Source organism: Arvicanthis niloticus, chromosome 2 (assembly GCF_011762505.2).
Source record: "Arvicanthis niloticus isolate mArvNil1 chromosome 2, mArvNil1.pat.X, whole genome shotgun sequence".
NCBI lineage: Eukaryota > Metazoa > Chordata > Mammalia > Rodentia > Muridae > Arvicanthis > Arvicanthis niloticus.
The window spans coordinates 77668626-77686191 of record NC_047659.1 but is presented as its reverse complement, the minus strand read 5'-3'; the positions used below and the strand labels follow the sequence as shown (position 1 = coordinate 77686191).

Genomic DNA, 17566 nt, shown 5'->3' with positions numbered 1-17566 from the left:
GCCCAGAATGAAGTCAGGGGGCAGGGGAGGCTATTGGTTCACTTTGTATGAGAGCAGTTTGAATTGGTCTAGATGCCATCCAAGCTTATCGATGACTAGGGAGAAGCGACAGAGGTAGGTAGGGATGCTGTCAGACTTGCGCAAGGTCAGGCCAAGATCAGTCTGCATCCCAACAGTGTAACTGGACTCAATGGTTACAAAGAAAGAGGCGCGGGGGGGGGGGGGGGGGGCACAAAGTGGGAGGGGGTGAACTGAAAGGAATCAGAGGGAAGGGCTGCTATGGGCATGATCAAGATACATTGTACACACGTATGAGGTTGTCAGAGCAGAAATACAAGACATTCTTTTCAAGGGGGTTGCTCTGCTGTGAAGACTGGTGTCTATGTTCTCTCAAGTCATCCTGCCCTTTCCATGATAAATTTAATCAAATTGTGTGTGTGTGTGTAAGAGAGAGAGAGAGAGAGAGAGAGAGAGAGAGAGAGAGACAGACAGACAGACAGACAGACAGACAGACAGACACAGACAGAAAGAAAGAGAGAGCCAGACAGAGAGAGGATACATGCATCCATGCATGTGCAGAGGCCAAAGGAAGACAGCTCGTGTCCCACTTTGTCACTCTTGACTTTATTCCCCTTATTTTTCTCACTAAACCTGGAGCTAGGCTGCCACCCATTAAGATCCAGTGACCCTCCTGTCTCTGCCCCATCACCCTAAGTAATATAGGGTTAGAAGTGCATATAAGCACACCTTGCTTTTTATATGGTTCTGGGATTTGAACTCAGGTCCTCATGTTTGCACAGCAAGCACTTCTACCTACTGAGCCACCTCCTCAGCCCTCACCCTAGTCTTGTACGCATTCTGTTTAAATCCAGTTTGCAGTTAAACTCCTCTCAGCCCAATCCTAGAAAGGGAATGTTCTCCAGCCAGCCACTAGAGGGCAGTGATTTGAGATGTTTTGCAATTCATGATTGCTAACTGAGTGCATCTCCCGGGCCACTGCCAGTTAGCAATCAGTAATTACCGGGAGAGAGGAGTAGGCTCCACAAGGGTCCCCTTTACTAAAATCGACATAAAGCAAATCAGCCAAGGCCTTTGTAGGAGGTAAAATGTGTAAGCCAGGTACATGGTCATGGCTGAGAAAACACACACTATAGAGGGGCCATTCCATGCTGACCCCTGATGGGGGGGGGGGGCGGGGGGGGAGCAGAGTGGCACCCAGAGATTCCCAGCATCCTCCTGTCTCAAAAACAAGCCCAGGAGGGCTTCCCTGCTGCACTGGCCACACTCTATTCACAGTCAGGGGATGCTTTCTCATGCGGTGCCTCCCACCTTCAATAGGGTTCTGATGTCAGCTGTACTCTGACTTCCCCTGCATATACAAAGAACAGGAAAACAGGAGCATCAGTTCTGAACCTAACACATCCCTTCTTTTCAGCCCACATTTACAACGCTCAATGTCAGTTTCAATCAAGGGTCAGCCAGGGTCAAAGTACCTTGAGAACAACTCTGATACTGTAGAAATCCAAATGGGTCACTGGGAATTTGAACCTGGGCTGCCATTTATGACCCACAAGTCCACTCTGGCCTCTAAAAGGCATTCCCACACTGCGATAAGAGAGCATGTTCTCGAGAGAGTGTGCCCACACCTTCCCTCTGTCTGGAGGCCTGAACACAAGACTGCAGCTAGTTATAAGTCATAACTACCCAGCTCTAAAGTAGGTGTCCTCGGTAGCACAAATTTTCCCAGTGTATCTATCAGACAGAATTTAATGTCGCCCAAGGGTGTGAGAGGAGCCAATCGGAATATCTGCTTTTCTTTTGAACTTGGGCATTAAAAGTTCTAGGCCAGGTACAATGAAAACTTTTCACACTGTTAGCCTCTGCTGAAGTAACCCAAGCCCTGAGTTCCTAATGGGTTCGAAAGTGACACTAGGATTGCTTAACTGCCTCAAGGAGTCATTAAGCCGTTAGGAAGAAATCATGGTGGGAATCAGTCTAGGGACTCTGAGTTTAGTTACAGAAGTTCCTCGGCTTGCTATGAGGTTACATCCTGGAAAATCTATCACATTAGAAACACCGGCTTTGGCTAAGATCAAGTGTAAAAACACTAGCTGAAAATGCATTTAATACAAGTGACCGATCTAGCCTCGTAGCTTAGCCTAGCCAACTTTGCACAAACTCAGAAGGCCTTTGTCAGCCTGCATCTGGACCAAACCAACTAATACAAAGCCTGTTTCCTATTCAAATGTGAAAGCACTCATGGAATTAACTGCGCACAGTGCAGCACACCTTGCTGTCTGCTCCTCAGTTCGGGGATGTGGAGGTGACTGGGTGTGGTGGCTTCCTGCCACTGCCCCAGCACTGGAAAGGATCCAATGTGAACATCCACAGTGCGGTGTCTAGTGGTGCATGTGTATCAGCGTCTCCGAATCACACGGTTGGAAGTTTGGATGGCCTGGACTTTTTGGTCAGTGTCTTCCATAGACCCTCATGGGGAGGAGCTCACTGCTCTTGGGTAAGGACAAGGTTCCAGGGACTGAGATTAATGATGGCTGAGGTAGGTGAGGGAATCCAAGTTCTCCATTTACTAGATGCCCTTGGTCTGTTTCTCTGAGCTCTGTTTTCTTGTCTGTAAAGCAAAGATAGCAATAGCTTACAGCATCAGAATGGGATCGTCATTTTCCTGGAGTCACCTCCAAAGAACGGGCGTTCTGTACTATCTTGTTCATCATCACCACCTTCTTGTGAAGGAATTATGACTGCCACTTTTAACTGATAAGGAAACTGAAGCCCAGCGATGTTAAACGGGTCTTTCTAAACCATAAGTTCATGATGGCATGCAGATTGGAATTTCTTAAGCCTGACAATGCGACTGTCATGATGACATGAGATCACATGGATGAACATCAGCACAGCAGTAAGCGCTCCTGGTAAGTATTGCTGCTGAGTCGTTGTTGCCCTGAGGTCTGGTCAGTTCAAGTCCTCTCCTCCTGCTGCTGTCACACACTCACAACAAAAACCCAGGGCAGTGGGGCTCAGCTGGACAAGCGCAGACTCTGGAAGAACAGTTAGTAGCTGTGTGACCTTGGGGAAGTAAATGGATGTTTCATAGCCTCGCTCTCCTAACTTGTAGCACAGGGACTACAGTAACAAAAGCCTCTGTGATGATTGTGTGTCTTCTAAGAACAAAATGAGAGGCAGGGAAATGGCTCACTGGGTAACAGTGCTCACTACACAAGCCTGACAACCTGAGTCCAAGCCCCAGAAATCCCAGTGGCAGGAGAGAAATGACCCCTGGAAATTGTCCTCTGAGATGCACATATGCACTGTGGCAGAGAGAGAGAGAGAGAGAGAGAGAGAGAGAGAGAGAGAGAGAGAGAGAGAGAGGAGTAAATAAAATCTTAGTCTACAATTAGAATGAAATGTTTGCGTATCTACATAATATATATAATACTATCCTTACGAAAGCAGGAGAGTGGATAACTTACTAAGAATCTTGCCAAAAGACTCTTCGGAGTCAAAAAAAACCGTGGCATTTTGGTTAAACAAGAGCCCTGGAATTACCAATGCATTTCTGCAAGCGATTTAAGGTGGGCTCTCACTCTGTTGTGACTCCTCATGTCCCCATCTGTCTCTGTGTCTCTGTCTCTCTGTCTTGCTGTCTCTCTCAGACACACAGACACACCCTTCAGTCCCTTGACATCCATGCAGTCCTGACTGGTGCCTAATGGACATGTGACCCCAGGCAAACCAGCAGAGCCATAGGAAAACTAGCTCTGTGGGAAGGCTGTAGAGCTGAAAGGGAAAAGGCAGGAACAAACTTCTTCAAATGTTCAAAAGCACAATTGCACGATCCATTCCCCTACCACACACACAAAAGCTGCCCCCCAAGGAAAGCGTGTAACACAGGGAGTTTGTAATTGACCTGGCTTCACAGAGAATTAAAATCATCTTTTAATTACCCATCATTATAGTGTAGCTGAAGGATGCATTTAATGGCTAATGAACAGGTATGATCTGCACACTCCTCTCCACAGCCTCCAGTGGGTGTTAGCACTAAACCTAGCCTGCCCCTGACGGGCTTTGCAGCGTGTCTGGGTTAGGCCAAGTTCTGCATCAGGAGTTGTCAAGAGAGAGTAAGTCCCAGCAGCTCCCCTGCACAGTAGTCACACACTCCAGGTTCCTGGAGTTGGGAAGCCAGCCCACAGAGAGGTCAGCAGCAGGCAGGTTACCCACGGGCAAGGAGTGCACAGAGATCCCCGGAACTGAGGAAAGAACACCAGCAGCACTCAGACCCCATGGCTACTGTGGAGTGAGTCTCCCATGAGCCCCTCTATGAAACTGGGTTTCTTTAGAAATTCCTCCCTGGCAAAGGTGTCTGGGGCAGCCCCACCTTTTACAAGTTTCCTCAACAGATGGAGAAACACCGCTTTTGAGTGAAGCTCATTCACATCCTTCTTTGCTCGTTATTGGCCCTGTTCTGCCTGGTCCCTGAAACGCTATATGTTATCCTGAGCCTGTTTGTTTTCATCTGTCAGAGTAGTTTATTGTTAAGGAAATACAGTGTTTCTTCCCTGCCATCAAAGCTGCTTCATTAAAGTTAATAGTGTTTGACTTGCAAAGATCTCTTCCTGGGGTAACCCAAGAAAGCCCCTGCTGGCTGTTAGGTTTTCAGGCAGTTAAGGCTCCAAATGGATGTCACAGCTGCATTAACCTTCCAAGGAAGAAAAAAGAGAGAAGAGAGAAAAGAAAAGAAAAGGAAAGAAAGGAAAGGAAAGGAAAGGAAAGGAAAGGAAAGGAAAGGAAAGGAAAGGAAAGGAAAAACAAGAAAAGAAAGAAAAGAGAGAGAGACTGCATGGCTATATCCAGTAGGTACTCAATAAATGCACCTCAGATTCATGAAACTAATTCTACCCATCTGTTTAGAATAAGGTGCTGAAGTAATGAAACTGGGTCCTGACATTGCCACTCACTTCTGTGACCTGGGGTATGGCACTTCTCCATGTTGAACTTCAGTTTACTTATCTCAGGGAACAAGGGGAGATGTATCAGAAGGAAGCTCTCTTTTGGCCTCAAGTAAACATACCTTGAAGTCTGATATATGCTGGGTAAAATCCAACTTCTTTGTGGCTAAAGCAAATGAGGCCAGAAACCCCACCTCAGCCCCTCGCCCCTGCTCCATGCTCGACTATACTACTTTTGAAGATGTACTATCAAATGTCCCATCCCTGCTACAATAGTGGGTCTCAGACAACTTCTCTGTCCTCCAGATCAACACCATTTATTGCTTGTAAGTTCAGAGTCGGTCATTCTCAGCTGAACTTTGGGGTCACCACCTCCCTCCCTGCAGGTCACTCTGCTCTCTGAATGTCTGTTCTCAGCTCTACCAGCAAGGGCTCATCTCAGCTGACCACGCAGATGCAGAGGACAGGAATCTAAAAATCTACCTTCCTTTCTTGAAAGAAAGGAAGAATTTAGTCATTTCTCCCCCCTCCGTGTACAGGAAGACTCCCCCTCTCGGCTTCCCGGGATACCCTTCATCCGCAAGGATGCAAAAAGAAACTCTGGAGCAGTGGGAAGCAGAGAAGGGAAGAGGGAAGCGTCTCTGGCTTTGAGATGTGTTTACAACTGGGTTTCGGGTAGCCGATCCAATTGTCACAGGAAAAATCCTACCAGACATCCTGCACACATGCAAAGCTGGGACCCTTATCAGAATAGACTGTTCATGTACACAGCTCAAACTTGGATGGGTCCCAGCATGCTGCACCTGGTTGAAACTCTTAAACAATCACAAGTCACATGTTTAGTTTTATTTTTGGCACAGTTCTCCAGAGGAGGAAGGAAAAGTAGAGCAAAAAGGACCATCCATTTAGTCAGCCAGTCCATCTGTCTGTCTCTACTATCCAGGGAACAGTTCCTCACCCAGGCAAAGTACTAACTAACCACTGAAGAAAGGCTGGAGGGCAGTAGTTCACAACCTGTGGGTCATTTGACCCCCAAAGGGGTCATGACCCTTTCACAGGGGTCACCTAAGACCATCAGAAAACAGATATCTACATTATGATTCATAACAGTAGTGTAGCTGCAGTTATGAAATAACAATGAAAATATTTTTACGATTGGAGCTCACCACCACATATGGAACTGTATTAGCTGAGGAACTGAGGGTCGTAGCATTAGGAAGGTTGTTAGTCTTCATTTACACATTATTATTCAGATCCATAGAAAGTCAATTTGTAAACTGCTTGCTGCCCAAGAAGGACCTGTGTTGGGATCCACAACCCTCATATGGAAGCTGACTGTGGTATCACACACTGGGACCCCAGTACTGAGGGGCCAAGACAGGTGGACCCCCAGAGCCTTTGGACTGCTGCCCTAGATGAATAGGTGACCTGCAGATTTAGTGGTGGACCCTGTCTTGAAAAGGTAAGATAGCCAATTAAAGAAATTACCTCAAGTTGACCTCAGACCTCCACACCCATATGTGTGTGCAGCACACACACACACACACACGCACACGCACACACACACACACACACACACACACACACGCACGCACACACACGCACACCTCTGTATAATGCTTTAGCAGTTTTGTAACTGTTAAAATAGGGAAATAAAAGGATGTAAATAATGAAAAGAGATCCACCTATATACACTGATTAGGATCCTCCCAAAAGCTTCATGAGTTGGTTAAAGCCACCATTAGAACACTTGACAAACAGAAACAGAGAGGTCACATTCTTGATGACTGGCTAGTTAAGAGCCAGGCAGTGATTAAATTAGAAACCCTCTACCTTCTGGTGCCCTAAGTCTTTTTGTTTCACCCAAGGAGCCTTCAATTTCACAACAGCTGCCTCTGTAAAGGCTGGGCAGCAAGAATTTTCGAGAATCCTTCTAGTTTCAAACATCTAAGTCTTGTTTTCCAGTCTGTCGGTCACACTCCTTGTAATTGTTTTGAAACATAATAACTTCTGCTAGTTTTCGGTTCAGAATATCCAGCTTTCCAGGGATGTCTTTGCAACACCAAAGCCAGTGGAAGTCAGATGTACACATTTGGGTTAGAAGTATTTGGCAACATCAACACTTCATAAAGCCATCCTATGATATAGAAAATTATGTTACTGCCCACGTCATTTAAGCTGAAAACTGCCCTGACATTGTTTTTATTAATCTTTTTCCTGTTTCAAATCCTCCATCAGGCCTTTCTGCCAGGCTTCTGAAGGGTCCCAGATGCGTGCTTCCAACCCAGAAATGTGTTCTTTCTTGGGTCACTGGAAATTCTTCAGAATGTCTGGCATAAAAAACATATTGCCTTTAATTAAAAAGTTATGATTTGTGTGAATTCTCATTTAAGCCACTGAAAGAAATCTGCCCTTTAAAACCAAAACTGTTAACGCATTAAGATATGATGCTGAAAAGCGGGTCTTTAAGACGACTCAAGCAGATGAAGATAAGCTGCCTGGTATTGGAAAGAAATCTGCTCATATTTCGTAAAAATCCTTCACTTCCAAGTAGAGGGGCAAATTTAGCACATGTGTGTCCAATTAGCCATGAAAACTCAGTAGCCAACCATCTGCCTGTTGATGTTAAAGCCGAGGTCCTATTAACACAAGTGTCATTTAAACAGTTAAAAAGTGATGTAGTACATAACTCAGATCTCACAGAGCTTGAAATATGACACCGTTGTATACCAATGCCAAATCAGCTTTGAATTATGAGTCCAGTAAGGTCGGAGACAACTCAAGCATGTCAATTAGTGATCCACAAACTCAAAACTCACTTTATCATAGATGGTATTCAGTCACACCTCTTTGCTCACGAGCAAGAAAACAGTCTCTGACATTCAGAGGTAAAAGCCATGTAAATCCTCCTGAATTCTAGACCCAACTTATCCTTCCTCATCCAAGTTAGTTTACCTTTTAAATGCATTATATAGCTCAAGGTAATTTCTCCAGGAGCAGTATTTAAAAGGACCGTTGGGGCAGAAAAGTCTGGTGGTTGCGGAGAAAGACACAATCAATAGAATGACCTCTATTTACACCATTGTTCCGACTCTGAGGACATGTCCACATGGTCCCAGTGAAGACAGACCACACAGCGCTAGGAGTAAGATCGAGTTCATCCCTAGTTTTGTTAAGTACCGACTTATGTTCCTATTTACGTTTCAGAACAAGCTCAACCCATCAAGAATGTTCTGGAGAATGGCAGGTCTTGCTTGGAGCTTCACTACTGTAGGTGTTTAGGAGAGAAAGAAGCATTTGTAACTAAACCTGGTCATTGTGGAAGACACACTGAATTCCATCGTCTCATAAGCTATGCCATCTTTTAAAACAGCTTCAAACCTGCTGCTGTCTCCTTTCACCACACAAAGCCAGTTCTCTGCCACCCTTGGAATCCGAGTTCTGCTTGTGTCTGTTCTGAGAAACTCTGCCGTTATTCACACAGGAAAAGGAGAAAAATTATTACTCCATTTCCCAGTTACCTTCTTACCACTGGAAAAGAGAAGGGTGTGAGGTCACTCCTTGGCCTTTCCATGGGGATCTGGTGTCCTGCCTGTTCTTACAGAGTAGGTAGCTACATGGCTTCAAAAGCTAGATGATGTGTTCTACATGGTGTCCTTAAAGTAACGACTTTCTTAGAGGAGAGGGGAGGGCCAGCGTACAAGGCTTCTATACAGCTGAGTTATACAGTCAGGCCTCCACTCAAAGCTCACCAGATATTACTGTGGTTTTTCCAAGAACAGCAAAACTTTCATCGCTGACATCCTAACCAAGTTCAGATTCCTCTCCTTTCCATCTTCAAAACTGTATTATAGCCCAGCTGGACTACTGCTGTATCCTCCTAACTGGTCCCTCTGTTAGACTCTCTCATCTTCCACACTGCTGAAGTGTGTTCTAAAGTCCAGTTCTGATCCAATTACTGCCCGTCAAAAATCAGGTCGAGATTTTAGCATGGGATTTAAGGTACTCTCATGTGGTTGCCCACTCCACAGCCTAGGAATCTGAAAGGCTTGCTCTTTCTGTGCAGGTCCCTACACCATCTCCACGGAGCACCGCCCCATCCTCTGCATGGAGCACTGTCTCCTCCCTCCATCCTCTGCATGGAGCACTGTCCCCTCCCCCCATCCTCTGCATGGAGCACTGTCCCCTCCCTCCGTCCTCTCCATGTCCCCTCTCTCCATTTTATCATCTCATCAGCCCTCTAGGCCAAAATCCTACCAGTATTTAAAGACCTACAAGAGATAAATTCTATGCTTTCAATGAAAAATGCAAAGAGTACTTCCTGGGTCACAAGCAATCAATAATGTCTGCTACCTCTGTTACTGCTGCTGTGTGACGTGACCTTTAATCATGAGGACAACATGGAATTTTAACTGTGGCTCCCATGACAACAATTACCTTCATTTTATTTCATAGTTATGCACCTATTTATAGAGGCCTCACATCTCCTTATCAACTATGAATTCCTTTAAAAAGATCTCATTCTATATTCTGTGTCAGAATACAAGTCCTAACCTCACACTGTACAAGTTAAAGGAAAAGGTTAACTACTGCATCCAGCCACAAGGGGGCAGAGTTGGGCCACTGTTAGTGCAATCACCCTACAATTAACAAAGGTTTCAGAATTGAGGCATTTCTCCCTAGAAATTGTTTGTTGTTTATTTAAAGTAACAATGGATATTCGTTACATGTGATTTGGACTGTATACGCCCGCTGACTGGGGAGATGACTCTAAAACTACAAAATTTTAAAATTAACAACCGAGTATGTATGATCGAAGTTTCCCCGGCCCCCTCACACACACACACACACACACACACACACACACACAGGAAAAAAATTCTAAAAATATCCACCAGGTTGTAGCAGTTCTCATGACCTTGGGTGATGGAGTGGACTGCTTTTTTCCTTCCATGTTGCCTCTTTCTGGATTTTATACAGCCAATCCATATTCATTATGTGACCAAAGGATGTAAGGGTCTTAGCTTCCTGTCCCATGGCCGTGATGAAATACCAGGGCAAAAGCAACTAAATGTGGAAAGGCTGACTTGGCTCGCTGTTCCAGATTACGGCACATCACTCTGAAGAGGTCAAGGTGACACAGTCTTCACAGGACAATGACTTCATGTACACATGTGTGCTGTCGCTCAGGGTGCTTTCTCTATACAGTCTAGGATGCCCTTGCCCAAGGAATTGTGCCACTCACAGTGGGTGGGTCTTTTTACCTCAAATAACATAACTAAGACACCACAGACATGCTCACAGGCATAGCCTGAACAATCCCTCACGGAGACTACCTTCCCTGGTCATTCTAAATTGTGTCAAATTGATTATTAACATTAACCATTGCAGGATTTACGTTGGAAAATCTCTAAGCAGAGTTTGATTTCTTTTGCCATCTCATCTCCAATCCCGAGTCTGATATACTTAAAAGTAAATACAACATCTGGAGTATTCTCTGACAGAACAAAGCAGAGATTCCCACACTCTCTTGGTACGTAGTATCTTCACTGTCAGTAATTTGTATGATAGCCCTGGATGGGCAAATGCTAACAGTTCTATTTGCTAAGTCAATGAACTAAGTATCTCTGTCCTAACTAATGTCCTGCTTGAAAAATTAGTACATATAAAAGTTTCAATGTACTACTTTTATTCCATTTGTCACTAATCACAATCACTTATCGGGCATTGATAATCAACAAGAACACTACTGCTCTCTCTTTTTTTTAACAGCTCAAGGAATTTTAATATACTTAATATCCACGTAACCACTGTGCCAATCAAAAATACAGTAAACTCCCCCATGTCTCCTCCATTACTGTTTCTTATTCCAATGAATTTTACAAGGAACTCTATCTATGCTTGTCAGGCACTCAATGAAAACCCAGCATCCCAAAGATATGACGTCATGGAGAGGCATGCAGCACAACCTCACTTTGAAACTATGAACTACTCGGGCCAATAGTTCATGGACATCCCACACGGAGATGCTGAATTCGGCTGACTCCCTCCAACATTGGAGAAGCCTCTCAGCCACCCTGAGTGTTCATTGTGCTTCCTGAAGTACCTCTATGTGGGAACCCATGAGTACAGAAGACAAAGCTCTGTCCCTGAATACAAAGTATCAAGTGCCTACTGCTAACACAGCCTTGAAGATAGGAATACCTGTGAACTACAAACTGGTTTTCTCTGACTCAAAACCTTTCCTTGGAGAGAAGAGAAGGACACGGTGGAAAGGCGAACTGAGGGAAGTGGTATTTATGGGTCGTCACATTACGTCTCTCTGTCCCACCATCCTCCTTTAGTCTTTTCCTAATCTATCCTTCTAACCATTATGACCCAACAGCAGCCCCCAATCAGTATGTGTCTGAGAAGCAAGTAAATCCCTCCTCTGTGCAATCCAGGCCTGGATTTCCAACCAGTTTAGCTGACTTTTCAACCTCTGGACAGAAATACCTGAGGCTTTGCCAAGACCTGGACTGCACAGGGCCCCAGCATGGAACTGCTGCCCCTAAGATAGCTCTTCTCCCTACAGAATTCAGCGGGAGCTCCGCCAGGAGTCTCTGCCTAGCTCCCCCTACAAAGTCCCACTCAAGTACACAGCTGCAGCTACCCATGGCCACTTCAAAATGGAAGTTAGAACTTATGGACTCAATTTGACATCTTAGTTTAGTGAGAGGGTTTGTAATTTTTCTATCAACTCAGACCTAATTAACACAGATTCATGAGGGATCTCCAGCATGTGTGGAAGGCCGATCCAGGCAGGGGCTGGAGAGTTTGATTACAGGGAGGCAGAAGCCTGAGTATCTATGGGCAAATAAATGAATAGTAAATAATGAATCGTTTATCTACAGAGCAGAGCATGACCCAGCCTTAAAAAGAAGGTTCCGATATATAGCACAGCTGAACCTCAAAGGCATCATGTTAAATAAAATCAGCAAGGTGCAAAAGCATACATGTTTGTGAGGTTCATATAAGAAGTGCAGATTAGCCAAAGTTATGCGGAGAAAGAGAAGGGTCGTGACTGGCAGGAGCAGGCTGCGGAAGTTACAGGTTAATGAGTTCAGAGTTGTGACCTTGGGCAATGGAGTCTTTGGGATGGATGGTCTTGGTGGTGACTGTGGCTCAGCAATGGCAGTTTCCTTATCACTACTGAACACCTAAAAATGGTGTAAATGGTATGTTTTATGTTAAGTTTACTTTGTTAGCTTTTTAAAAATCACAAGAATGGCTTTTTGATATGGGGAGCCTTTGCTTTTACTAGAATCATGTTCATGAGCGCTTTCCCAGTCCTGGAGATCAGTTCATCTGGATGATCCAGTGTTAAATGACACACATGATGTCTCCAAATGGAAGGACTCTGTTTTTAAAGAAACAGTGTCCAAATAGGGATAGTAGTCGAGCACCAAGAATAAATATAAAGAGGACCTCAACCTTCTCCAGGTCTTTAAAAGAGTGGTATGTATCTGTTGGAAGGAAGACATCCCAGTAATATTCCAACTCTTCAAAGACACTTGTGAAATCCTCATTCATCTTCCTTTCAAAGTGGATACTGTACTCTCCATAGACTGAATAAATCCATGGTGACCTGGAGCCTAGAACAGCCACAGGAAGAAAATAGGCAGATCCCAACCTTGACACCTAAACCTAGCCTCCTGTGCTTGGTCCTTCTGGTGGGAGGCATCCTGGCTACAGTTGTGGAGGAGCACAGGCATCAAACGCAGAGCAGAGCACCAGACTTACTTCTTTCCAGGAGGTCCGGTCTGTGGGTACATTTCCAAAATGTGTCTTGAGACATGTACTCAGATGAGAGATGGGTTTGCATGGTCACCCTGGGAAATGCCAGAGGACACATTCTCTTTCAAGGTTTAGAGAAATCCTGTGGTTGGACAAGCCTTTCAGCCTCAGTTTTCCCACCTGTGAACTGGGAACAATAACAGCACTACCTCACCAAGTCATGCAAGAGTAAGACAGGTTGTCCGAGTTAATGCCCCAGTGGGCTTAGGAGTACTGAAAGGCAGCGCATTGCATAGGAGAGTGCAGTCTTCATGTTTTAACTACACATTGAGCAAATGCTAAAACACAGACACATATAAACAATGAAACAATGAAGCTTCATACTCAGCCGAACTATTCATTTTTTAAGTAGCTGAGGAGATCTTCCTGACCCTGTCCCCCATCTCCCTCACAAGGTAGCCCTTACCTTGTCTAGTTCATGCTTACTTTTGTCACTTGTCCTGTTACCATGTGCCACCCTCTGTCCTAAGTGCTTTATACTAGACAGTCCTTCTGGTCCTCATGGTTCACCCTGTGGACATCAGCACCACGCTGTTACCCGCCCACAGACGCAGCTTGGAAGTGACGTGATCGGGCTGTGAACCCAGGCAGTTAGCCTCCCAGGTCTGTATTTATGAAATCTAATGTTAGCAGAACCCTGACACAGCCAGGCTGGAAACACGTTTCCTGCTTCAAAAAGCAGTTATTAAACAACCACCATACGCCGGCTGATGGGCTGGACAGTCTAAGAAATAACTTTTTCCCTAGCTGGCTACTGGCATTTCCCAGAACATCTGGTTCTTTCAGCACTGTTATCTCTAAACACTGACTTGACATAGGGCTTTGGCTAGGGGCCCTGTAAGATCCTGAGCTGCCTGGAGCATCAGGCATTTCACTTCACATCAGTAACTTCCAGGGCTTCTCAGCAGTCGTCCATCCAGAAGGAACTATGGGAAATTCCAAAGTTTCTTCCCCTACCTCCAGCCTCGGGTTCCTCAGAGGCACACAGAGAGTCCATGTCCTCTGCCAGCAAGCAGGCCAGACTGCAGCCCTGTAGCTGGACCCAGGAGGGAAAGCCTCAACTTTAACAGCATGTCACTCCCCTAATTATTCCCCGCGCCTGGAATCCAACACAAACAGAACATCTTTCAGGAGCAGCTCCCACCATTCACCAACCTTAGAGCCTCCCATGAACAGCGAATGCAAGAGGTGCTAAAGGGTCAGGGGGCTGATGTGTCTGCCTATCCCCAAGCTGATGGGGGAGAGAAAGCCCCAGCCTCTCTCCAGTCCAAAGTTCCCAGCGAGCAGAAGCTGCCCCAAGCCCCAGCTGCCTCCTAGTCCCAATTCCTGGGGTGAAAACGGAATGTTATACATGAGACCCTAAGAAAGGCCAAAAGATCAGACAGCAATGGAGCCTGAGCCATCCAGAGGGAAAGTCAAGGGGTAAAGGACAGAGAACAGACGTGTTTCCTTCAGGTTACAAACCCTTTACAGGGTTGACTAAATTCCAGCCCCAGTAGACAGTGGGGATGCAGTGGGAGTGATGTTCTCCAGAAGAACAGCAAATAAAACTGACCCCTACTCTCCAGAAACCCCCTCCCCTTCTCTCTCCCCTTCTCCTCTTCCCACTCTCTCTCCTCTCCCCCTCTCCCTCTCCCCCTCCCAGTCTCTCTCCTCTCTCCCTCTCCCCCTCCCCCACTCTCTTCTCTTTCCCTCTTCTCTCTCCCCCCTCCCCTCCCCTCCACCCTCTCTGAAATAGGCAATAATCAAATGATTGGGATCATCCCAAACGGTGCTTTAAATGGTGCTTGATTTGGTCAGGGAAATGGGTCTGTGAGCTGAGATCTGAATAAGGAGGTAGCAAGTGAGTGAAGCAAGGGCAGGGCAGAGGAAGCAGAAGTACAAGACCTGGGAGCCTCGGGTTAAATGCTGACTAAGGGTTTAGGAAAATTTTTATGAAGACTTAATGGTCTCAAAATTCTAGTACATAGTAGGGTGAGAGATATTTTCTTAAGATTGTAACGATCAAAGTGCTAAGTAGATGTTTCCTCCTGGCTTTAGGCAAGGGCACAATGGAAATGTATGTGGCTGTATACAGAACTTATATTTATACATCTCATAAGTCTCTCTGCCAAAGCCTTTCATGTCCTGTCTCCTTTCAACTTTTATGACATAGGCTAAAAGCCTGATAGAATCTTTGACTTCCAGTCAGATCTGTATTGTAAGATCGTTTCCTCAGAACTTTAAGAAGACGCCCCTTCTGTGGGGTTGTAATTTAGCCCTCTAGTTCCAAAAATGAAAAGAAAATGCAAAGTACCTCTAATTGCAACTAGTTACATATGTGCCTGTGGTTAGGGAGGTGGGAGTATAGGAAGGGTGGTTACTTGGTTCTTTTCAATATGCCTTTTTTTTTTTTTTGTATGATTAGAACTGGAAGGGGGGAATATACTTCATGCATAATTGCGCAGTCTCCTCATCTTCAAGGCTAATGAATGAGTGTTTAACGGCTGCTTAGATCTCGGTTCTAACATCCCTACAATCCACATTCATTCTAGGCTACAAATAAAGTTGAAAAGTGCGCCAGGCTTTTGCAGCCCCTCGCTCTGTGAGGCTGCACACGTTGAGTCCCGGGGCAAGTATCCTTTCAGTGGACAGAATTTCTTGGGGATGCTTCAGGCCGCCAGCCATATTTCTCCCTGGGCACTTATTAAAACCAGGTGCGTGGAAGGCGGGCCTCCAGGGACACAAAAGCCTTCATGTTACCCCAAAGCTCCCCCTTCCGGCGTGTTTCCTAGAGGCGATCCCTGAGCTGAGTCTGGGAGGAGCAGACAGCTACTCTGGCTGGGTTATTCGAGGGCAAGACGACAAACAGGGGCGACGATTGAGGCGGTGGAGGTGGGGTGACACAAGCGGGAGTGTTCCCTAGTGTGTGCACAGTGCAAGGCCCTAGAGCCACAGCGCTTGCCAGAGCGGAAGACAAAGTGCAGACGGGAAGCCACCGAGCCGAACCTGAACCCCAACCCCAGCGGGTCACACGGCATGCGTCCCGGGCGCGTGGGGGACGCGGCAGGAGCCGAACTCCCTAGCTGGTCCACGGCGCAATGGCTCTGCAGCGCCGGGGGCTGCAACGCTTACCGTCAGCGGCCCGGTGTTGCTCGCGACTCCCGGAGGACAGGGGCGGGACCCGGTGAGGTCAGGTTGCAGGTGACGTGGCAGCCTGGGCTGCCTTGCCCTGCCTTCTTCTCAAAGGCCGGCTGGGATTCCCAGCAGATTTCTTCTGCTTGGATCAAAGAGCAAGGTCCTCCTGTGTTTTGTTTCTGTTTTTCCCTAACTTCAGGTTATAAAAGCCCATTCCCAGCCCTATGTAACCTTCTACCCTGATAGCCCTAGAATTCTGAAGGAGGCTCATAACTTTCCAGTGTCCTCAGGAAAAAAGACAGCAGGCCAATCAAGATTAGAAAGCTTCATCATCGGATTAAATGTCTGACAATAGAGTTCACCAGAGGGTCGCCAGGTATCTTCTGGATTTGATGCTCTGACTTCTAAATAAAAGCTGTTCTCAGCCTTTATGCTTGTGTCCAGTGAAAAGTAACCAGAGAGAACTTCAGATTCACAAAACCTTGGTGATAGGGGACAAAACTCAGTCCAAACCAGATTCTCAAACTGTGGTCCATGGAACACCTAAGGCATTAGGTTTCAACGTAGGAGTTCTCAAAATAGGATCAGAGTGCAAAACCTACCCTAAAGCTGATGCTGTGAATTAAAATGGAGGGAATCCACATTTCATCACACTTGCTTTGTGAAATTTCACTGTACTTTGAAAACTCACTAGACCTGGCCCGGGATTTGACATTGTTGAAATGGTACCTATTTTTTCTTTGTGGAGTCCTTCCAGAAGCTTCTCAGCGATGTAAAAATATCTTTAAAACAAAACGCACGGAAGGAAACACTGTTAAGTTTGGCTCCCGAAGTAATATGCCTCATTTCAAAGAGTCATGCATTCTTATATACAAAATGATGCCCAAGCAGTACCTCCCACTGTATAATACCCTGAGCGCATCTTCATGGTTACATGGGTGGATTGTGTGTATGCTTTCCACTAACCTTGAGCTGTCTGTCATTCTGAGCCAGACATCCCCTCTCCTGTACATTTTTCTTCTCCTTTCCTCTGGCCTCAGTCATTGGTGCTTTTCTAAGTGTAATGTGGTATGCTTACTCCGGGAATATGTAACTTCCAAACTGCACAGAAAAATCTGGTGAGCTTTTTAAACTAATCCACAAAGAATTCCAGCATCCCCTGGGTACCTTTGCAGAATGCTTGGTTCCTGGAACATCTAAGGATTGATGAATTTCTTAAAATTAGTTAAGTGGCGACTATTTTACCATGCGTGTTTCACCAAAACAAAGAAATATGCTGGAGGAGAAGGGATTTCACTATCTGTGAGAGTGAAGCAGGAGAGAGGGAGCTTGGGGCTTGGAAAGGATAAAGCCCAGTTCACCACCAGGCAGAAGAAATGCTTAGGACAATGGTGAGAGGAGATCCCCAGGGCAGCTGTGCAGCAGGACTGGAGAGCAGCCTTCCCAGACAGTGCATCGACAGTCTGGGGAAACAGGAAAGCATAGTGGGTTTGCTTTATTGAGAAGCTCTGTAGCCAACGTAGAGGGACCATGGGAATAAATGAACAATTGCATACAAATCCAACACGTGACCAGAACCTAAGCATGCTATTCCTGGGCAGTCTTAGAGCTGTGACCGGAAGAGCTGCCTTGGTCATCTTTAACACTGC

At 45.9% G+C, this 17566-nt stretch overlaps 1 protein-coding gene across 3 annotated transcripts in view; it reads right to left on the bottom strand.

Annotated features, from left to right (window-relative positions):
• The window catches only part of LOC143441382 (uncharacterized), a 158206-nt gene extending 142143 nt beyond the window's left edge, over window positions 1-16063 (bottom strand). The window contains exons 1-2 of one of the 3 annotated variants that reach the window (XM_076929374.1): window positions 13758-13899; window positions 12747-12927 (exon numbers count right to left, since the gene is read on the bottom strand). In XM_076929374.1, coding sequence (XP_076785489.1) covers window positions 12747-12778 — 32 coding nt within the window. In that variant the 5' untranslated portion in view covers window positions 12779-12927; window positions 13758-13899. Of the gene's footprint in view, window positions 1-12746; window positions 12928-13757; window positions 13900-15914 lie in introns of those variants that run through there. The other 2 variants (XM_076929375.1, XM_076929376.1) reach the window with 2 other exon arrangements.
• Window positions 16064-17566: the final 1503 nt, after the last annotated feature.